The following is a 23049-nucleotide window of genomic DNA, read 5'->3' as shown; positions in this document are numbered from 1 at the left end:
ATGGGGCTTAAGAGGCAAAGCCCCACTTGGCAGCACCATGAATAAAAATGGCAAATATGTCATAAAATAAAAATTCTAAGTTGTTTTATCCATTTTTATCTCTTTTCTTGAGGAAGTAGTGCAGTACCTGATACACGGTTAGTACAATAAAAACACAATACAATGCAATGTAATTCAAAATACAATAAAAATGTAATATTCAAAATAAGAATTAGTGAGAAGGGATGACAAAGTAAATAACTTAGACTGGAGAGAGAAGGCTCCCTTGTCCGAAAGCCAGGAAGAGGACGCCCACCCGGAACCAACCCTGCAGCACCTTCATCTGGGACTTCCAGCCTCCAGAACTGGAGACATACGGCTGTTGTTGAAGCCGCCCAGCCTGCAGTATTTTGTCATCACAGCTCGAACAGACTAAGACACCAGATTACTCAGGGCAGGATACTATCCTGGCACTTGGTCCAAGAACCTGCTTCTCTCCGGTAAAGCTCACACACTAAAGGGAAAACCGTTGCTGGTGATTAAATATGCAGCCTGTTTACATGTATGTAACCTGAACAGGACCCTCAGGCCCATGTCATGCTCTCCTTTAGCAACACATGTAGTTGGGAGCCAGTTCCTTGAACCAACGCCCATCCCATCATTGGCTTCATGACCTTATCATAACTTACTAAATCGGCCTCAAGTGCAAATCTCACCCAAAAGTGGTCTTTGGTTTATTATAAGTAAGCAAGGCTCTCCCGTCTGTGATGAGATTAGAGCTCTAATCCTTCATTTGTCCCCAGTTTCACTTTCCCTGCTGCACACATCGCCTCGGGGCTTCACTGCCACCCGGTGGCTCACAGCTCATTAATTTTAAGCAGTGAAAAGTATCTCCCTGCATTTTAATGTCTAAAAATAAGCCACAGAGAATGGTCTCCACTGGTGTCCACTGGAATAAGACAGCCTGCGAAGATCTGATCATGGCTGTTGTCATGCAACTACTTTTACAAGAAATCCCAGAACTGTTGCAAGCCCCTGACTGGATGTGCAGGAAGGCTTGTCAGCTACGGTTCTTGAACGTGTATATTCCTTTCACGTTCGTCAAGGCAGGGAAACTGCCGTGAGCCCAGAATTCCAGGCACTTGCTAGACACGAGAAGTTCTAAAATTGATGTCACCACCCTTTGGGGATATTAGGAGAACTCTCCTCAAATCAATTTCATTTCTCTCCAGAAAGAGTAAATTAGATTCTTAGAACTTAAATTAGATGTTAAATCTTAAACTAGAATTACAAAGGATAGATTAAGTCTCCTTTGCCACCACAGGGTGTCTCTTCCTCTCTCTTTCCCTCTCCCTCGTGGAACATAAAAAGCAGCCATGGTCGTACTATTCTATTCCACCAGAAGATCGTGGGTCTCATGCCCCTACAAACCCACATTCACTCCCAGCTGCTATGTGCAAGGTCACCAGTATACTCTCTGTGCCCAGGACACGTTTCCATGTCTTCCTGCCTCTGTCCTTCAGCACACAGAGTCCCACCCGCTGCCCACCAGTTGAAAGTCTCGTCTTTCAACAACCTTGTTTTTCTTTCCATCAAGCTCTCCTTCATCACTCCAAACCTGTTTTCTTGGCTCTACTCTGACAGTCCCCACGGCCAGCACCACGTATTCGGCAGATTATCATAACGTGTTCTGGTGCATTTCTTATACTTTAAAGGCATTGCTGTACCATTTTGTGCATTTTCCCCAACTAGACCATAAATATCTTATGGGCAGAAATGATGTATTTTTCTTTGTAGCATTTTGCATCGTGTTAGGACCTGAACAAATATCAACAGAATATTTTGTAATTGAATCCATAGAAAACAAGTTCCCTGAGAAGCAACAGCCCAGGGAAGATGAAGAAGTTTCCTTCTACGGGTGGGTACACATGGCAGCACAGGATAAGCTGTGCCCACTGAAGAAATGGCACACAGAGGCAAGGAACAAGGACCCTGGAACCAGAGTGCCGGGTTCAGATCCCTCTCTGCCCCTTCCCAGGGGAAGCCTTGAGCAAGTCCCTTATCCCAGCTCCCATCTGTAACAGGGACCTAACCCCACCATCCCTCTCACAGGGTCCTTATGAAATTAAGTGAGTTATCACAGTCAGAACAGAGCCCAGCACATGATAAGCTCTAATAAATGCTGGCTATTGTTGTAGCCGAGGGAAAACATAAAGATATAGACACCTCACTCATTCTGTTTAATCACATGGAGACCCTCTTTATGGAGCTATAAAAATCTCTGATGACTCCTCCAAACCCAGACCCTCCCTGTCTACCTTTCCACATCCCCTGGGTGAAGTTCATGGTCGATGGCAGGCTCCAGGTTCCGCTTTGCTGCCTGCAGCTATCACGGTGGTAGAGACCAATGCTAAATTAACTGGAAAGTTTAAAATTCCTTTTAACCCCAAAGTGGCCAAGACCCGAAGCAGGTGGGCGGAACGCTTCCCCCGGGTGTGGGTGGCTGTCCCTGCACTCACCGTCCCGGTACCACTCGGCCCGAGGCTGCACCCTTTTCAGCTCCGGTGTCACCAGCAGCGTGCACTTAAGAGTGAGAGTCTCGCCTTCTCTTCTGAAGGTGACCCCGAATTTCTCCAAAAACTGGACGTCAAAGTGCATGTATGGAATCACGGACGATAAGGGCACTGCACAGAGAGAAGGGACACAGTTAGAGCACAGGGGGCGAGCGGACTTCAGGCACAGCCCACATGTCAGGCCATTTCTGGAAAAGTGTATTTCCCACCACCATGTAATGTTCACTTCCTCAAATGAGCCGCATTTTGGAATGAATGATTCTTCTCCCCAAATTCACAGCTTGAAGCCTTTACCCGCAAAGGCATGGGACTAGAGGTGGGGCCTTGGGGAGGAGATTAGGTTTAGATGAGGCCATGGGAGCGGGCCCCATGATGGGATTAGTGTCCTTATAAGGAGGAGACCAGAGCCCTTTCTCTCTCCCCCCTGTGGGGACACAGTGAGAAGGAGCCATCCACCAGCCAGGAAGACAGCCTCACCCACGTGGCCGGCACCTTGATCTTGGACCTCCAGCCTCCGGAACCATGAGCAGTCAATGTCTGTTGGTTAAGCCCCCCGGTCTGTGGCATTTGTTATGACAGCAGAGCTAACTCAGACAAGCCACTTCTGTAGAATCAGAAAACCAGTCTTGGGGTTGTACCTTGCCATTTGTGCCAAAGGGGATGGAGAGGCACGGATGTGCAGGGAGGCAACCTGGACCCCAAACCACGTGTTAAGAGTAGAGTTTAAATTCTGCATCGGCCCCAGGTGTGGCTTCAGGTCACGCAGACTCCGAGACCACAGCTTTCTCATCTTCAGAACGAACCGTGTTGTGCTCACCGATAGAACACCACTTACAGTACAGACAAAGTGAGTTAACTAGATCCCATGGTATCAGCCTGATTAAATCTCAAAAATATAATGTTTGTGGGGGAGAAAGTACACTTCTGAAAAAAATCTACAGTAACATTTTTAAACAACAAAAAAAAAATCTATGATTTACAAATACACACGTGCAGTGAAATTTTTGAAAATAGCTGCAGACTTTAAGATGATGGTTTCCACTTAGGAGGAAGGCCTCGAATGGGGAAGGGGCAGGGAAAGATCGTGGAGCTTCATCGTCTCTGTGACAGCTTTAGTCCTCCAAAGATAATGAGTGCCACCGCACTGCACACTTGAACATGCTTTATTTTGTGCGATGCCAATTTGACTTCAATTTTAAAAAGTAACTGAAGCAAAATGGCAGCGTATTTACATTTATTAAAATGGGGGGTGAATACAGGAGCATCTACTGTGTCTGATCCATAATTTCGGAGGTTGTAAATACTTTGAAGTTTTTACTTAGAAAGATAAAATTTTAACAAATAGAAGAAACCCATCGGACGGGACTGGGCAGCTTCTGAGGCCCCTTCCAGCTTGGTCAGTGCGTCAGGGCCGGCCTCCAAGTGGAAACTGCGCTGTCCTTGGAATCCAGGACACCCGTCACACCAGGCTCAGGTCTCCCCGACTCTCCACTGCGCTGGCCTTGAACTTGTGCCCCTTGCCTGTGAGTGGTCCTGGACGCCCCCAAGTGTTGGACATAAGACCATCAATAAAATTCACGCAGAAATTACCCAAAGGAGGTTACACACAAAGTGTTCAGTGGCCGCCAGAAAGGCTTCCCCTCCGTCACTGTTCTGGTCAGTGCTTCTCTCACAGACACTGGATTTGCAACATCTGGACCTCAGATTATGATCAAATCAAAGCTGCCACGGGAAGACGCAAGTAGTCTTTTGGAGGGTCAGGTCGATCCGAAATCTCATTCCCAAACCATAACATTTTGAAAGTAGTCTACCAAGTCATGGTCCTCAAGATGCCATCCCACGGCTGCCTTCTCCACCCTCCCTTGACTCTGGTCAACCAGCTTCTTGGGCCGTCTAGTTGAAAACTAGCCCTGGATCTCAGAAAGAGACCCCACTTGCCTCCTACAGGCCCACTGCAGGTCACCGTGGAAACAGGAGACCACATGGTGGCATAGGGTCCATCAGCATCACGGAAGAGCTGGTGGCTCTCACAAAGTACACAGGGAAACCTCAAGGATGCGACAGTAAGTGGAAGACCAGGATGCCAAGTCACACATGCCACAGCACGTATCACGTGTATCCGGGAAAAGGAATTTAAGCCACATAAAGGCAGGCCTGGGGCTGCTGCATATCCTCCTGTTGATCCACCTCAGCTGTTTGCTAAAAATGAGCACAGCGAATTTTGGGGAAAAAAAGGAAAACTGTGGCAACTGTACGCATTCATGTCAAGGAGTTGGATTCCTTTTTTTTCCCCAATTCAAAAATGTAAAGTCTCTCAAGGCAACAATTTCACCAGTGTCTAAAAATTCCCCCTAGCCACAGAATTACATGGGAACAGATCGTCAGCAGACTAACCCTGGCCAGGAAAAACTTGGAAGCGTCTTTTGAAATATGATTTAAAAATATATATATTTCACCATTAGACAATAATTTTTAAAATTATACACTATGTCACCACACATTGTTCTGCCTGAATAGGAAAAAGAATCCACTTACATCCAATTGGGAGTCCCACGGAATGGAACGGCTCCTCGTCTCCTCGGAACCCTGCAAGACAGCTGGTGAGCAAGACGAAGAAAGAGAAAGAAGGCACGAAGGCAGCAACCGCCCCCCACCCCCCCAGGAACGTGCAAACTCACTTCTCACCACGACCGCCGCGTTGGTCGACACCTGTCCATGCACGTTCGTCGCCACCGCGGAGTAGGTTGCAGTATCGTCAAAGTGTGCCCTTGGAGAGAAAAAGCCAGACGCCGTCCTGAACGCACTGCGGGACTGTTTTGACAAGTCGGTGACCCGAATGTGACCACAGACATTACTCGAGAGCAGCTCGGGTGACCTGGATCCGTTGTTCATGGTGATGCTTAAGAACAATGCCAGCTCTATCCTTGGAACGAGGTATTAATTATAGACCCGGGTGAGTCTGATTCTGGACTACGGCTTGGCTTTGGCTTTGAGGAAAAAAATGCACTAGCATTTCTGATAATCCTTAACTTCATTGTGGAGGAGAAGTCTATAATCCGTTCCGGTCTTATTTCTCTACCTCTATAGAATTCGTGGTTTTATCTTGTCAATGGGCAGGCTCCAATGACCTCACCCTCCAGGAGAATTAACCTCACCTCACTCCCCACCAGGGATTCTCGTGCTGATGGGAGATTATGTCCAGAACCCCAAAGTAATATGATCACTCAGATAAGTCTCACTCACTCGAGGGTGTGTTGAAGATGTCTGAGCTGGACCCCACCTGACACATCTGTCCTAGGAGAGTTATGAGGGAGGCATGTTCCCCCCTGGAAAGAACAATGACTCAAGAACCTCCAGACTCCAGTTTCTCGAGGGTGGAGCTCCTCCGTCTCCCCACATCCATCTCGCCAAAGTTGAAGCTTGTTTTCTTGGCTATGAGCTATCTTACCACCAGCTCCTGCAGAAAACATCACTGAGACAAGAGGGATGTAGGAGGAGGGGCTGATGCTCGTTGAGATTTTACTAAACGCCAGGCAGTCTGCTAGTGACTTGACGTTGGCTATTTTGTATAATAGTCTCCAGTGCCCTAAAAAATAGATACAGTTAGCCCATTAACATGGGAGAAAGCTGACACTTGAAGAAGCTGGGTACACAAGGTTCACCTAACTCCAAAATTTGCCCTCTTTGTGCTAGCTTCTGCAGCCTATCCAGAAGCAGGCATCTTGAGCATTACGTCAATATGGGAAGGGAACTAACAAAAACCCCACTCACCAGAAAGAAAGAAAAAGTTTACTCAAGCCTTACTTATAAAGTGCTTTAAGCCACCACTGCTCCCAGAGACAAATCCGTTCTTGGGAGGTCATTAGTAATTTTATTTTCTTCTCTATTCCACTGGAGCTGAAAATATGTTCTTTGACCAAAGAATACACCATGTCTACCATAAAGGGGAGACAGAGAGTTTCAGAGACTTATGCTGTCTGCTAAGAAGCCCGCCCCTTCCTCCATGAGGTTCAAATCCGGTTGCAATGTGTCAGGCCTCCTTGAATGCCACTGCGCAAGGGACATATCACGGACGGAGCCCAGTCCTGTAGATGTTCAAAGTAAGTGCCTTCTTTTGGGTTCACCTTGGAGGAATGCAAGCCGAACCATAGAGCCCATCACCAAAGCTGCAATTCCAGCCTGAACTCATTAGAGCTACTGCGCCATGCAATTCCCAAATACACTTCGGGGACCTCTTATCCTCAGGGGCAGAGTCAGAGTGAGCGTGAAACATAAAAATCTCGCAGTGCGAATGCTTTCTCCACTGCTAAGCACTAACGCTCTGTGCTAATCTGCTCACACAATGCATGCACCCACACGCCCACAGCCAGCACAGCAGCTGCCTCGCAGGAACACAGCGGGGGGCTGGGGGCTGGGGTGGGAGGAAGAATTCCTTCTCTCCCATACCCTTAGGCATTGCTTGAATTTTTTTTTCCTCTGTGCCTGTGTTATTTCTTCTAAACAACGAAACCGCTGTATTTTCATAAATGCATTCTCCAAACATGAGGGTATTCTTCTGGGACTAGCCCTAATCTTTCTCTACTAGGATCCCGCCCCCAACAGCAATATCCCGACAGATGAGAGAAACAAGAGCCGTGCACCCACAGGCACCGCTGGCAGTAGTGGAAGGCCAGGGCACACTGGAGAAAAGAAGCAAGGCGTTCTATCAAATCTGCTTGATCAAGGTCTCCCGACCTAGACCTGTTCTGGAACCCACAGTGACTGAGACTTAGAAGGAGGAGCGAGAAGGCAACACAAGACACTCGCACCGAGCAGAGTGGACGGGGCAGGTCCAGCACAGGGAGTGACCCCTGGACACCTGGACAGGATGGACTGTCCCCTGCGCCCAACTGGTCAACGTAGCTACCAGTTCTTGAGTGAGGAGGTTATAGAGCCTGAGCCCACAGTGAGTGCTCAGAGAAGAGGGTGTGGACTTCACTTAGAGCATGTCCATCATGTCAAAAATCCTGCTGGATGTCACTATCAGTGGTTTTCAAACTGTGCCCCATAGTTTCCAAACTGACTCTCCCAAGTCTGCTACCAATTTCTTCTCCAATATGCATTTTATCAGTTTTTTAAATCATGGTAAAAATATGTCCTCAACGTACCATAGGCTAGTCGCATACTGAAGCCCAACAACACAAGCTTTGGGCTGCAGCCAATTTGTTGGTGCACAGCCAGCCTCAGGCAAAGCTGCTCCTGACTTCTCAGCTTAATTGAAAAATATTCTGAGATTTCAAGGTAAAACAATGTTTCCATTTGCAACTGCTTATCTTTGTGAATCAGGAATTTTGCAATATTGTGCAATCAGAATAAAATCCAGGGGGAAATGGTTGCTGAGTGTATTATACGACTGCAGTCACCAGGCACAAGTCCTCACGTCAGATCTGTGCCTGCCTCAGCTCAGCCTGAGAGGGCTCATCTACTGGCTCTACAATAAATACACAGTATGGATTTTAAATGTCTCAGAGACATTTATTGAGTACCTACGCTTTACTCGGGTGACTTTGATAATTAAATAAAACAACGTATTTGAAAACACTTTGTAATTTTAGAGTACTATATTAACCTTGTATATTATTAGTTATTTTAATTAGTGTATTGGTTGTTAGCTGAATTCCTGGACCAAAGTTCAAAGAAGATTCCCTTTCCCTCCTAGTCGAAGGCCATGTCCTTCACCTTTACATTCCAACATATTAATTGTTCTGTCATTGTTCCTTAGCTGGGACTAGCTGGGAGGGATACGGGAAAGGAATTGGCTGCAATGGAATTGGTGAAAACAACTGCTTGCACCAGAGAAGAGAAGGAAGGAGCAGAGGAGTCCCACGTGCCAAGGCCCCCCAGAGAACAGCTTCTCCCACAGGATTTTGAGCCTGTTTTTCAGTTGACTTAGGACATTAAGATCCGAGGGAGAGCCACCTAACACATTAGCACTGACGGGCTCGTCAAGGAACCAATTAGCACTTCATACTTAGCGGGAGGGACCAGGCTGGGAACCCTGTACTTAGGAGATTAAACCTTCTGCGATGATACGCAAAATATAAGCGCATGTGCTCACAGGCATTTATCCAGGAGAGAGGATCCACAGTGTTCCTCTGGTTTGCGAAGAAGTCCACAACCCGAAAACATTCAGACCCACCGATTTACTAGAATTGTCCCCGATGTAGGGTGTGCCCAGCGAGGCAGTACAAGATAACACACTGGGTGTGCAGGGAAGTTAGAACCTCTGGTTCTGTTTACTGTTATCTCACTCTTTTTGCATTTCTCTTTTGTAAATGTTTTCCATTATATCAAATATATTGGGACATATGTAGATTATAAATAAGCATGCACGTCTGTGTTGGGGTGTGGACTCCTGGTGCCGTGGGTGGGCTGTAGGAAGTAGGGCATCTGTGGCATGGACAGAGTGGATGCAGGGGGCGGGGCGGGGGGGGGGGTGGACAGGCAGGGCTTGGCAGCTACTGAGGATACTGAGCCCAGCTTGAAATTTTGTCCCTGGGTGATTTGGAGACCCCCATGCCTGAGCACAACCCAGTGGGACTCCATCCCTTCTCTCCTTCCCAAGACAGCTCCAGAGAAGCATTTAGCTTGCCCACGGAGTCTAATTCAAGCCTTGACTTCATGCTGAGAAATTGCAAGCAAGTGATTAAGGGGCAAGGGTTTTATTTTCTGTTTGGACGGGCTCCCAGTGTTGACAGAGATAGTTTCCTTTGGTCTCCATTTTTATAAACTTCCGTGGGGCACTTTCGCATCCCAAAGTCTCCATTTGAAGTGCCCCCAAAACAACCCCACTGACAGACTAATAATATTTTATCCATTTTAACCATGGGCAGACAAATGTTTAAGTGGCACATGAATTTCTCCTGGGTCATCAGGTCCCACGTCCTCAAACTCCAAGTGGTGTTGACACTGGATTTAAAATTTAGCTCAAATTAGAATTTGAATATCAAAGTCTAAAAATAAAGTGCAAGAAGTTAGTCCTAAAGCCGTTCTGCAGTGGCGAGTGGGGAGTAGAGATGTTACAAATAAAATACAAGATAGATTGTTCTAAACACTTATAGAAAAATGTGAGAATAACATTCAAATTCTGTCAAGAAACAGAACTCACATTATGAGTCCCAAGAGAAAATCCTACGAGCACATGAAATAGTGTCAACTACACTTTAATTTCAAACAGTTCTGAAGGGCAGTGAGCTTCCTTTTCGGCACTTCAAGAATCCGGCGACAGGGGCCAAGGAATAGTCATAGGAATAAATGTCACTCCTGTAACAGAAGGAAAAGCTCATTCCTGAGCCGGTCTCGAGAGGGGAGCCAGCACATTCCACACCACTTAAATCGGCCACAGATCAGATGATGATAACTCAGCAGTTCGGTATGAACAGCTGAGATGAGCTGTAATTTGTGGGCTTCCCCACTGGTCTTTTTCTGAAGAATACTCACATTTCATCTGTTAAAAACATCCCAGTGCAGATAAGAATATTGAGAGAAAAATTAGCCTCGGGAATTTCCTTTTCCTGAATTCCTCGAATATTTGCATACTTGTACAAAATCCAAGTGTATCTAAGGAGACCTGGATTCGTGAATCGAGTAGTCATGGCGTCCTGGGGCCTCTACTGATTTATTATTCACTTGCTGCAAAGCCTCTATCGTTTCCAATACAAATTTAAAAGTTGCCAACACTAGTGTGACTAGGACGTTTTTCATACTTGAGAAAAGGGAATGGCTTTTATTTTTAAAACGATAATTAAAATACAGCTGGGAAACGAGCCAGTTGCTAACTCAGACTGACCCACCTCACCCTCAGCAGTCACAGGGCACCTGGACGAGAGATCAGACCTCCCGGACAACAAAGGAGGGTGAATGTCCTCCTTCTAGAGAGTATGGTTTACTGCCTGTGAGAATTTCCACACATTTTGGAAATCAAAGGAGAGAAAACTACTCTCCAAAAAAGGCAGCAAGGGGCCTGGGAATTCCAGCTCGAGGCACGAGGAGATCCCAGCCCTCCACATGAGCTTGTGCCTAGACCCCCACCCCTCAGCCTTCCTCATCCCAGCTGACACATGGACCCCAACCTTTGGAACTGCTTTTGACGCTCTTTTTCACTAACACCCCACATCCAATCCATCAGCAAATCCTATTGTGTCCCCCTTCAAAATCTGTGCAGAGTCCACACCCTTCTCACCAGCTCCACTGCACCCACTGCTCCAAGCCCCCACCATCTTTCCTGAATTTCAGCAGAGCTTCCCAACAGTGTGCCCTGCCTTCTATTCACAGCAGGCTGACCCTTTGGAAAATGTAAGTCAGCTCTTCCTCTCCTCTGAAGTCTGCCCTTTGCCCCCGAGGAAATGCCAAGTTCCCTGCGACAGCCTGCGTGTGATCTGATGTGATCCGCTCAGCCCTGGCTACATCTCCGACCGCCTGTCCTGAGACTCCCACCCACCACTCCAGCCCACAGGCCCAGAGGTGCTTCCTGGAGCCTCTGCCCCACATCTCTCTGTCCCACTCCTTCATCTACTGTGAGCCTTGCTCCTAAGACATCTTCTCCATGCAGGTCTACCCAACCACGCTATTCGACACCACAAGCCCCCCGCAGGCCATAGGTTCCCCATCCACCCAGCACTCTGATCTGCTATATAATCCACTTTTTTACTATGCGTGTGGTCCACCTCCTCATGGTAGGAGTAAGACCTCCAAGTCAGGGACCTGGGTTTGGTCTTTGTATCCCAAGTATGTAGAACAGTGTCTGGCATATGGCAGGTTCTCAATCAACAGTGCTTTAGGGCCAGGAGGCCAGGGCCTCTAGCTTTCCTAAAGAGCCTCAAACTTACCTAGAGAAACAAGGTAATGACTCGTCACAAATACTAATCTCAACTGTAACATTTAACACCTATGCTAATTAATCTGCAAGTGGAATCACGGTTCTGGTGGTGGGAAACCTTCCAGGCCTCACGGAGGCTCCTAGAAGGCTGCACGAGGAGGAGGGACAAGGTGGAGCCCGAGCAGACAGCAGCGTCCAGCTCCGCCAGGCTGAGGGATGGGCACCTCTATGCCATGCCGCCCTGGGAGTGCAGGCGAGGGGCGCCAGGAGGGGTAGCCAAGCCTGGGCCCTTCCGAGAAGTTTAAACTGAGCCTAATGATGATGCAGTCACGCTTCACAGTTAAGTAATAAATAAAATCACATATTCTAATGGTTTCCTGATTTTTTACATTATTTATACCAGCACCCCTCATCTTTTCCCAGAAAGAATTTGATACAACTTACTACACACACATAATTACCATATATTTATATCATACATATAAACAGAGCCTGTATGTTCTTATTTGATTCTCACAATAACTCTATTAAGGCAAACAGAGAAGATGACATTTTTATTATCTGTCTGTTGATAATTATTTTCAGACAAGAATAGTACAATTCAGGAAGAGCTGATGACTTACCTGAAGTCACAGCATAGATGGTAGATTGGGGATCCAAACCCAGGTCTCAGCTTCCTGGACAAGTGTGCGTGTTCTTAATTATAGTCCATTATGTAGTCACATTTACCAGAAAAATTAACAGTTGAGCCCTGGGAAAGTGTCATGATATACTATTCATGAAAAAAGGTGGATTGCAAAATGTTATGATCCTTTTGTAAAAAATAAAAACTGTGTATACAAGAGAAACAGAGAGAAAATGAACAGCAAAATCTCACTTTTATAAAAAAAAATCAAAGTATGCATGTATGTTTAGAGGAGTGTGTGTGTTGCGTAAGGAAAAAAGTACAGTTGTCTTATACACCAAAATACTGACACTGGTGTTGGAAATATGGCTGGTTTTTATTTTCTTTTACTTATCTGCATTTTCTACATTTTTTCAATTTGCTATGAAAAAAATAATGAAGGTGATATTTCTTTGAAGAGTCTGAGTTTAAGGATTGTTACTCAAACCTGGTACAAGACGCAGCCCACTGCAAACAGAGGTGACCGCCATCTGTGTGTCGCTGTAGCCCTGACCCCTGGACCCCATCCCCTTTCCTTGAACCATTTATTCTCTTGGTTCCCATAACGGGAGCCTGGACCTGCGACTGGATTTGCACCCTCTGGCCTGACACCAAAGACAAGGAAGGGAAGCTTCTACCACCAATTAAATTAACTCAGAAACACCCCTCAAGTCACACAGATTGCACCAGCAGATGTGGTGTGATCTGCCCTCCGTTTTTTAATTTGATTTCTCTTTTGTGTGTGAAACGTGGGTTATCTGAGGCCGGTGTCGGGGGCACATGGCCTGCCCGCCAAGACCTCACCTGTTGATCTCCAGCGTGTGCACGCCGTACTTGCTGTCGATCCGGTACTTCCCCGGCTCTTCTGCTTGGCAGATCAAAACACCATCTTTATACCTAAATGACAGAAACATTATTTCAGTGTAAGGCAGACTGGGTTTTTTGCATTGTGTCCCGGCCGTCTTGGTTGCCTTCTAGTAGGGTATTGTTCTGCTTCTGCAAGCTTTGCTTCTCAGCATCACAGGCGGGGAGGAGTGGGAGCAGCTACGGCCCTCGTTTGTCTGTTTGAGGGGACGGCAGCTCTTGCAGAATTCAGACTATCTGGGCAATCCTCAACCTACGACAGAGCGTGTGCCAAAAGTCTCCTGGAACTGTGTTAGGAATTGAGGATATGTCTGTCCGTAAGGAAAAAAATGTGAGTAATGTTGGTTACCTCCCCGAGCAGCCTCTCTAGGCCGTGGTGTAGCTGGGACGTGCCGGGAGAGACCTACCTGATCAACCGCACTGGATCCCTGCTGGAGGAAGCTGGCATCAGGGTCCCACCCAGGGCGGCAGGACCACATCCCCCCAAGATCAGGAGGGGGTGGGGCTCAGCCTCCCCAGCGGCCTCATGAACAGACACAGAACCTGACGCTGTTTTCTGACCTGCTGCCGAGAGCCCCAATCAGGATACAAGTAAATGTTTATGGTTTTTGTAGCAGCTACGAACTTTGGGGTCTCTACTATCATTTCCAGAAAGTGGGGAAACAAATGAGCATATATACGCAACAGGTATCAAAACAAAAAGCGTCCATGGGCTTAGAGAGTGAACTCTTGGATATCACGAGGGGCATTAACTATGCACGGTATGTGGCTCGAGCTTTGGGGCTCAGAGCCTCCTCTTAGGAGTCTCCACATAATTAAGAGCAGACCCGCACGGGTAACCACGGGTCACTTCAGGGAACCCACTTTCAGAATATATTTCTATGTAAAAATAAAATATATTTTTAAAATTTTTAAAAATCCTCTGGAAAACCAGTTGAGTCAAGTTCAGTAAAACGAAATGGCTGTGTCGCATTTACAGCGACCTTGCGTGAGGTTTACAAGCGGATTTCCCGGGCAGCTTCACGCACGCGGTCCGTGGAAGGTGCGGTGTGGCACGCGTTTCCTCCACAAGGATCCTCTTCACCGGACCCCATGCGCCAGGCCTTGCAGGTCCTTAGAGGAAACGCGGCAGCACGGCCCGTCCCGCCCCGGGAGGGAGCCCCACTCACCACTGCACCACGGGGGTGGGAAAGCCCTGCACGGTGAAGCAGAGCTTCACGTTCATCCTCTCCCACACGGTGTGCGAGCGCAGGCGCACCAGGATCTCGGGGGCTCTCCGTATCCGCTCCTCGAACGCGGGCCTCTCCCAGGCCAGCTTGTCCTCCACCTGTCCCGGGAGGCAAGGACGGGTCAGCGCGTGGCAGGGGGGCAGGCCAGGCTCTCTGCCATCCGGCCGTGCCAACATCGTGCCGACAAACCGCCACCGGCCCCGCGCCCCCCGGGGAGACCCCGAGCGCGCCTACCATCTGCTGGATGGCGTATCGGTCCAGCTTGGACTGAGCGTGGGAGCGCGCCAGGTGCACGTTTTCCTCCAGCTCGGCCAGTTCCCTGAGGAAACGCTCCCGCTTGGCCTCCCCGTAGGCGGCCTCCAGAGACTCGTACCTGCGGGCCAAGAAGGACGTTCTTCTCTGACACCCGGGAAAGGGCGCCTGGTCACCGAGGGCTGGAAGGACCAGACGTGCTCCCTCCCAGGATTTTCTTAAGTGGGGAGCAAGGAAATAGGAGAAATGCTATTTCTGTTTATTTTTTTTAATAGAATGTCCAAGTGGGACTCTTTTATGCTACAGCCTCATCTGACTTTTTTTTAATTTTTTTTTTTTTTGAGAAAGATTGGCCCTGAGCTAACATCTGTTGCCAATCTTCCTCCTTTCTTTCTTTTTTTCCCCAAAGCCCCAGTAGACAGTTGTATGTCATAGTTGTCCAGCTTTCTTGGTGCTCTATGTGGGCCGCCGCCTCAGCGTGGCTTGATGAGTGGTGAGTAAGTCCGCACCCAGGATCTGAACGGGTGCCCCCCGGGGCCGCCAAAGCAGAGTGTGTGAACTTAACTGCTTTGCCACCAGGCCAGCCCCTCTGTTTATTTTTATCTCTTTCTTTCAAGAGTGCATTTTGGTGACTGTGTTAATACCATACATAGAGAAGTTGTAAAGAAGGGCAGGTATACCCATTCTAAATAAAACCCATACAGGAGCTCTACACTCCAGTTTCCCCTTTACCAAGAGGAGTGCACAGTCACAATCATTAGGAGGCCAGGAAGCTACAGAGAATCGCTCTGAGAGGCCGCTGTAAATGCTTGACTCATTTCTGGCCATGTTAACTGTCAGAGTGCCCCTGCGTGTGGTGGGTCATGATGGCAAACAGCAGGCGCTGGACACAGTCAGGAAATGAGTCTGCAATTCCTCAAAAACAAGACTTGTTTACTCATCTTATACTCACGGCAGCTCACATACAGAAGGTGCTCAATAGACGTGCAACAGTGAGCAAGTGTCTTCACCTTTTCAGGACTCGGTCTCCCCACTTATAAAGTCAGGAGTCTGGCTGCACTCAAGGGTCTGAGGCTCAGTGGTTAGACCACGGGGCTAGAGGGTGTTTCCAGCCAGTTCCGATATGACGTGACAATCTAGGAAAGGCTGAGCACCTCGTGCCAGGCAGCACACGAAAACCATTTGTTTTCCTGGGGATGCTGCCATTTATGAGTGAATTTAAGACTGAATCAAAGCCTTCTGAATTAACAGATACAGATAAACTTGTATTCTAGAAAAATAAAAAGGATGAAATGAACAATTCAGCTTCTTCAGTCTGTAGGGGCAGAGAAATGGGCACACATGTCTTCTGGCCTGAGTGCCATCTTTGTGAGTCCCCAAAATCACACCGCCCAACATTGCCGGGCCCAGTGGTGCTTCCAAGCTCCAAGCCGGCTCTCCCAGCCCCGTATCATCCCTTCCCACCCTCATCTCCCCTCTTCACCCTGGCACTCCCAAGGTCCCAGCAAACCAGGCTGCTTGCTGTTCCGTGGTGCTGCCTGGGAAGGGATAGCGCCACGAAGGAGAACAGCTGAGAAAGACGTCACCTGCAGCACGAAGTGTGCAGATGAAGAGGTGGCGGGTCCAGGTGGACCTCATATCGTGAGGCAGGGTATCAGATCAGAGGGACCTTAGGCATCATGTCTGCCCCAGATGTGGAGAGAACCATCTGAGCTCATATACTTCAGGTGGGTGATGGAGCCTGACCTGGAACCCAGGTTGCAGGCTCCCCACCCAGGACCCTTTCTGTCACCCCACAATGCCCCTGATGATGGGTCAGCACTGCTCCAAACAGTGTACATAACGCAGACCTGGGGTTGGGCGTTTGGGAAGTCTGAGATGCAATACAGAATTTCGGAAAATTCCGCAGCTTCTTCGTATAGAAATGTGGAGTGAGGAACCATAAAAACTAAACCAAACAAATGAACAACAAAAATCAAACAACCCGATCAAGAAACGGGCAGAGGAAATGAACAGACACTTCTCCAAAGACGATATACAGATGGCCAACAGGCACATGAAAAGATATTCAACATCACTAATCATCAGGGAAATGCAAATCAAAACAACACTAAGATACCACCTCACGCCCGTTAGAATGGCTATAATCACCAAGACAAAAAACAACAAATGTTGGAGAGGATGTGGAGAAACAGGAACCTTCATACACAGCTGGTGGGAATGCAAACTGGTGCAGCCTCTATGGAAAACGGTATGGAGATTCCTCAAATAATTAAAAATAGAAATACCCTATGATCCAGCTATCCCACTACTGGAAATCTATCCAATGAACCTGAAATCAGCAATTCAAAGAGGCTTATGCACCCCTATGTTCATTGCAGCATTATTCACTATAGCCAAGAAGTGGAAGCAACCTAAGTGTCCCTCGACTGAAGATTGGATCAAGAAGATGTGGTATATATATATATATATATATATATATATATATATATATATATACACAATGGAATACTACTCAGCCATAAAAAAAGACAAAATTGTCCCATTTGCAACAACATGGATGGGCCTGGAGGGTATTATGTTAAGTGAAATAAGCCAGAAAGAGAAAGACAAACACTGTATTATCTCACTCATATCTGAAATATAAACCAACACATGGACAGAGAAAACTGTATTGTGGTTACCAGGGGCAATGGGGGTGGGGGGTGGGCACAAGGGGTGAAGGGAGACATGTATATGGTGATGGACAAACAAAAATGTACAACCCAAAATTTCACAATGTTATAAACTATGAAAACATCAATAAAAAAAAAAAAACGCTAAACCAAGACTGGAGTATTGGGTCACTGCCCTCTTCATTCTGACTCACATGCAGCCCCACCTCTCACTCCCCGTGTCCCCTCCCAGGACCTGCCCCACTGGCTGTCCCGCAGCTGTTTCCAGAGACAGTCTCTTCAAGCCACAGCCTCTCCGCACACCCTCTGCTCGTGGGGCATTTCTCCCGACTCTTAAGGCGGCCAACTCCTGCTTGTCCTGTGGTCTGCAGCCGAGATCCCCCTCCCCCACTCTGAGAAACCCTCCTTGGGCCGATGCCCAGATGATAGCCCTGGCATTCTCTTTCACAGCACCTTGTTCTCCTCCCTCCTGGTGGAGCGTGGAGGAGGACAGCAGGTCTTTAAGTTTTGAAGCACCACGTATGTGTGTGTCGGATGACACCTGTCATGCCACTCTAAATCTAAATTGCTCAGGTCCACTCACATCCAGGTGCCAGGTGCACAGGAGTCCTTCAGGAGTGAGTGAGCGCATTGCCAAAGAAGGCATGCAGGAAATGAGCCTTCTTGTTTGTCATGAATCCCTCTAAATTACAGCGACAGAAGAGACAAGTCTCTATGCGTGCCACGAATTGTCCCGATAAGCTTAAAGAACCAGAAGGCCCACCTTGAAGCTGTTTAAAATGACTATGTGTGCTGGACTTACTAAAGCCTTCGACTTACTCTTAAGTCAATAGCACCACCTTCCCCTAACATTTTGTAGTTTGGAATAAATATTTGAACTGAAATTTCTTCCCCCACCCAACCCCAAACACTGTAATTCAGGACACTGAGAACATATTTCTGCTGCTCTGTGATGAGGCAGCTGTGACTCCGGCCTCTCGTGCAGAATTACATCATCCGTCATGCGTTTACGCTAAGGACAAGCCCCTGGGACAGCCTGCAAGATCAGGGAGGCCCATTTCTCCGGAGGACAGAAGTAAAGGCCTCAAAAGGACGTTTCTAACCCGCTGTGTCTTCAGAAGGACATGCCGAGCTCCTTCAGAGCACGCCGAGGCCTCTTTGGCATTTATTTTACATGAAGACATAGGCACTAACTCAAACTGATGATCCCACAGCTTCATCTTGCACAAAGGACCAATCTGTCCGGTATGTTAAACTAATATCTTCCACAAGAGGTAAGGAATATACAAGAGCGCTCAGTAACACTTAAGGCTAGCAAGAGTAGTGACTTAAAACAATAAGGACTAGAATTCATTTAGCTCCTCAAATCACCCTACATAACAGTGCTCATTCGTTCCTCCCCGGCGGCCCGCGTGGCAGGAAGGGAGCAGGAATCATAGTAAAATCTCAATTAACGCTGGCCCAACTCACCAAAATCTCCAATTATTTAGATTTACTTTTAAAGGAGGAAAGAACTAATTTCAAGAAGATCTTTCACATGGAAGATATGCACATGGGTTTTGAGAATAAAATATTATGAGGTTACTAAAAAATGCATAATCCCAAAACATGAGTACTGGGCTCAGCACAGAGTCAGCACAACCGCTTACTTATATCTACTAAAAAACGAGTTTGAGAGACAGGGTAAGATTATAGTCAGTCATCGATAATCAACACACGTTCTGTGAGTCAGATTTACGATTGCAAGAGAGTAGCCTTGTGTGTTTTAGGAAGATTTCCAACAGCCAGCACTGTCACAGAAGTCATTTTTGCTGAAACTGTATGAATTACGGTAACCCACTCCCTGACTGCTCACATTAATAGAAGTTTACACTCCCCCATTTCATCCCTGGGGAAATTGAGGAATAGGAAGTTTATGCAATATGTTCAAGGTCACACCAAGGTATAACTGATAAAATAAATGATAAAGCCCAAGTCCTCTCACCCCCGTGCCAAAAACTTAAATATAAGTAGAACCCTTTTTTAAATAATCCAATACATAAAAATCCAGATTTTTAAATGTACACATTTTGAAGTGATCCTATTACAAAAGGATCTTTTGTTGTAAAGTCTTCATTTTATAATAAAATTAATTTACGTGGCAAAATTCCCATAAGGCATCTAAAAGATAACTCAAATTTTAAAAAATAAGGGTTCATCTTTTCAGCTACTCATTATTTTTATTAAACAGATTTCTTAGTCATGGTGCAACTGTAAGTGTTTAGAGATATAGAGAGAACTGTCTAGAAATAAATAGCAGGGGGAGGTGAGGGAAAAAATAGACCAGGTATAAAATGAAGTATTTACGAGACATTTCAACTATTTTGTCCTGAAAAGATCAAAGTAAGATCACACCTGTTCTCTGTGATCTGGAAATAATTTCAAGACTGGCGTTCCTATTAATCCACCTCATTCCTATGACATGAGCTGAGTCCACTGCAATGTGGAGTATGACGGTTCACAGAGCCCCTCACAAGGCACTCTCCACACGGACAGCTGGTGGAAAGCCCGGCCCCGCTTGGGAAGATCACCTTGCTTGAGTCTACAGCCCTCACCGCTGTCCTTCAACAGCTAAAGAGGTTGTTGACGGAAATTCAAAATCAGCTTCAAACTGCTCTGTCTCGAATGGGACGATCCTGCGCTGTGCGGACAGGGAGTGAGCTTGGTGTGGGAGCGGGGTAGAGACCTGAGGGCACATTCCAGATGCCACGTGAAGGAGGCGTGGGGCCCCGGACAAGGGACGTGAGTTCTCTGGACCACAGTGTTCTCTTCTGCAGGACGAAGGGGAAAATTCATCCCAGTTTTCTTGTCAGGATTAATTGAGATGACGATGGTGAAGAATAAGCAAACGATCAGAAAACGTAGCTTCTCGCTTTTATTACAAGTCACACCTTCCGTGTTCCCTCAAGTTCCCTTCCAGCTACCGCCCCTCACTCCTCTTTCCCTGACCTGCAGGGCCCCCTCCCCGGGTGCCTGGCCCAGGATGTGTGGTAGTTCTGTGACCCTAGGCAGCTCCCTCTGACTCACGGGTGGTCTGAGAGAGGCCGCAGGGTTACCTCCTTTTCCGTTCATGCTCCTCCTCTGACTCGGCGCTCAGCCTCTTTGCGCAGAGCCTGCAGGTTGTCCTTCCCAAGGCCGTCTGGCTGGACGCTCTGTGGGAAGATGACTCCTGAGTGACAGCCGTCTGAGAAGACGACTGGGTCGAAGCGCGCCTTGAGGAACATTGAAACAAATTAGGGGCATTAGACAAGTGTAACAATGTGTCATGACACACAGCATCACTTTCTTTGTCTACACCACAAACCATCCCTGAAACATACACACACATACACACGCACACACATGCACAAGCATATACACATGCACATGTGTTCATGTACAAGCTTACCTGCACACAAAAGCACACAAACACATATGTGCACACACGTACACATATGCATGTGCCCGTGCCATTATACATGCATGTGTGTGCACACATGTGCACTCCTGCACACGTGTGTGCGCACATGTGCACCTACATGCGTGTGCGCATATATACACATGCAAGCACAAGTGCACACGCAGGCATGCGTGCACACACACAAACCTACATCTCTGTGTTCCCTACGCCCCGTCTGCGCATGCCCGTCCTCAGAGGGGAGCTTTCACAGCCTGAGCTCCACCTCCGCCCTTGTGGTCTCCCTTCAGTGCCAGCCGGTGCCTTCCGAGCCCTCGGCCCAAGGCCAGGATTATATATATCTTGAGGGATCTGACGCTCCCCGAGGCTGCTGGAAGGGGCTGCAACTGTTTGGCTTTGTTTGTTACAGGGATGGGGCTACATCAAGGGCCATAGGCATTTCTAAATATAGGGTGCTGGTGACGTGTGCGCGGGCCCCTCGGGCGGAGCCTGCCCTGCCGGCAGTCTCTCCTCCTTCAGCACAGCCTTCTCATCGGCCCATTAGAATTGCAGATGCGCTGTCACCTGGGGCACGTGCTGCCGGTCCCTCAGGACACTGTACTTGAGAATTCGCAGAAGAACTTGCGGCTGGACACCAGCCTACCAGGCAGTGAATAAATACACTTTCGCTATATTTATTATTAATGTAGCAAAGTTATTATTGATATCAACTTTGTCTGATCTTTACTTTGCCACCCAGTAATTTCTCTCCCTCCGACTTTCTTCTCCACTGCTGTCCTTCTCACTGCCCTTCCTTGCTGTGACGTTTTAGATTCCAGTTCTGGGTGATACGTAAAAAGGAGTAAAGTCAACAAGCACTTACTAAGAGGTTCCTGCCATCGATCTAACCGAGGGGCTCAGAGCCAGTCTACCAGGACCTCTCGGGACCCACAGAGATAGCAGCACGCTGTGCAGAGCTCCACACAGAGTTTGCTGCACAACCGGGTCAGCCGTGTCCCCCCTCTGGCGTTGGACACGAGCATCAGGGAGCACTGCCATCCCTGGCCCTCCCCAAACCAACTCATCTCCAGGTTTCAGGGGTCTGGATAGAGTTTGCCACCTTTAAACATTGGACACCAATAATCAACGCTCTACCATCTAATCACTGAACTCCAACTTACTTCTTCGCTGCATATTCATCCAGAAGGTACCTTGTTTGAACGTTACGATAAGACTGGTCAAAGTGCTTGTGTCTCTTCTGGTAGAAGGGCATGGCAACGAGCGACATCTTTGTCTGCGTCTACGAATAAAGAGCGATGAGCAGTGCTGAGGTCTTTCTCAAGTGCAGTCAGGCTTCTGCACTCCCTACACTAGTTTCTACACTGCACTGCCTTGTTCCAAGGGGAAAATCAACTCCAGTTAACAAAACCCATTCGGGGGGAAAGGGGGAATGAAAGAAGGATTATATAAGTGGAGATAATCTTGGACTAGGAGTCTGGATGCCTATTAATTTACCTGGGACCCAACTTCATTTGTTTGCTTCCATGAAAATTAGAAGATTGGGCTATAGGTTTCCTTTAATTGTAAACTCAACAAATATTTATAGAATATCTAGTTTGTTCAAAGCAATGTGACTGACGAGGATAAAAATAATTAAAACACAGATTAGAGAAGTAAACAAATACCTAGATACAAGAGAAGAGACGATAAGAGCAGAGAGCGGTACAGAATGCTCTGGGAAGTGAGAAGGGAGCACAGGGAGCAGGGGAGAGGACAGCCAGAGGGGCCCCCTGAAGTAGGTGACATTTGAGAAGAGACTTGATGGATGGGTGAGCTGACAGGCGGAGAAGGGGTGGGAAGAAGGGCATCCACGAGCAAGGTAGGAGGCCAGAAAAGGCAGGGTGTCAGGACATGATGAGGCGCACGGAGAAATGGCTCTGGAATGGCTGCGACCACATATGGAGGCCTTCAGTGTTGGCCTCAGAGCTAGGGGTCTTCACTACTCAAAAGGGGTGCTTGAAAAAAGGGAGCAGTCTCCAGGATGCCTTCCAGATCCTTTCCTCTAAAATCACATCTCATTTGTAGACTTGCTTGGCTGAGATGGGCAGGGAGTGGGGACTGAGCCCAGCATGAAAGCCTAGGGGATGTGGGATAGTGAGCACTTTTTGGTTAAATTCTCCCCAAAATAAGAAATGGTTGAGATCCATCCTGCGGCATGGGATCTGGGAATCTGAAGTAGTGCGGGTATTAGATATGGCCATTGGTTGCACATGTTCGCCCAAAATAAATAAAATGCCAACTTCCTGGGTCATTTGGCTATCTCTAAAAATCATGTAGACAGTATTCCTAAATCTCTGTGATTGTTAATTTCCCAAATAAAGAGGCAAAAGAACTCCTTCAAATCTGAGCTCCGTTTTTGTCATTTGTGTTTAAATTAGAATAATCTGCTCCGATTTAAAGAACGAACCCTTAGGCAAGACCCCAAGGCACAGCCCCAGGAGATGCCGCTCGCACAGAGGACCACGGGGATGGAGGACAGGA

General features: G+C 47.5%; 1 protein-coding gene across 2 annotated transcripts in view; it reads right to left on the bottom strand.

Moving 5' to 3' along the window:
* The window catches only part of MYOM2 (myomesin 2), an 87970-nt gene extending 65331 nt beyond the window's left edge, over nucleotides 1-22639 (bottom strand). The window contains exons 1-9 of one of the 2 annotated variants that reach the window (XM_087418644.1): nucleotides 22585-22639; nucleotides 21690-21810; nucleotides 20189-20344; nucleotides 14401-14539; nucleotides 14107-14264; nucleotides 12878-12970; nucleotides 5231-5319; nucleotides 5088-5138; nucleotides 2499-2663 (exon numbers count right to left, since the gene is read on the bottom strand). In XM_087418644.1, coding sequence (XP_087274770.1) covers nucleotides 2499-2663; nucleotides 5088-5138; nucleotides 5231-5319; nucleotides 12878-12970; nucleotides 14107-14264; nucleotides 14401-14539; nucleotides 20189-20344; nucleotides 21690-21810; nucleotides 22585-22639 — 1027 coding nt within the window. Of the gene's footprint in view, nucleotides 1-2498; nucleotides 2664-5087; nucleotides 5139-5230; nucleotides 5320-12877; nucleotides 12971-14106; nucleotides 14265-14385; nucleotides 14540-20188; nucleotides 20345-21689; nucleotides 21811-22584 lie in introns of those variants that run through there. The other variant, XM_087418645.1, reaches the window with a different exon arrangement.
* Between the last annotated feature and the right edge of the window lie 410 nt (nucleotides 22640-23049).

This window comes from Ceratotherium simum, chromosome 28 (genome assembly GCF_057802395.1).
Source record: "Ceratotherium simum simum isolate JZ-2026a chromosome 28, ASM5780239v1, whole genome shotgun sequence".
NCBI classification, from domain to species: Eukaryota; Metazoa; Chordata; class Mammalia; order Perissodactyla; family Rhinocerotidae; genus Ceratotherium; species Ceratotherium simum.
The sequence above is the reverse complement of the archived record's forward strand: the minus strand, read 5'-3'. Positions and strand labels throughout refer to the sequence as shown.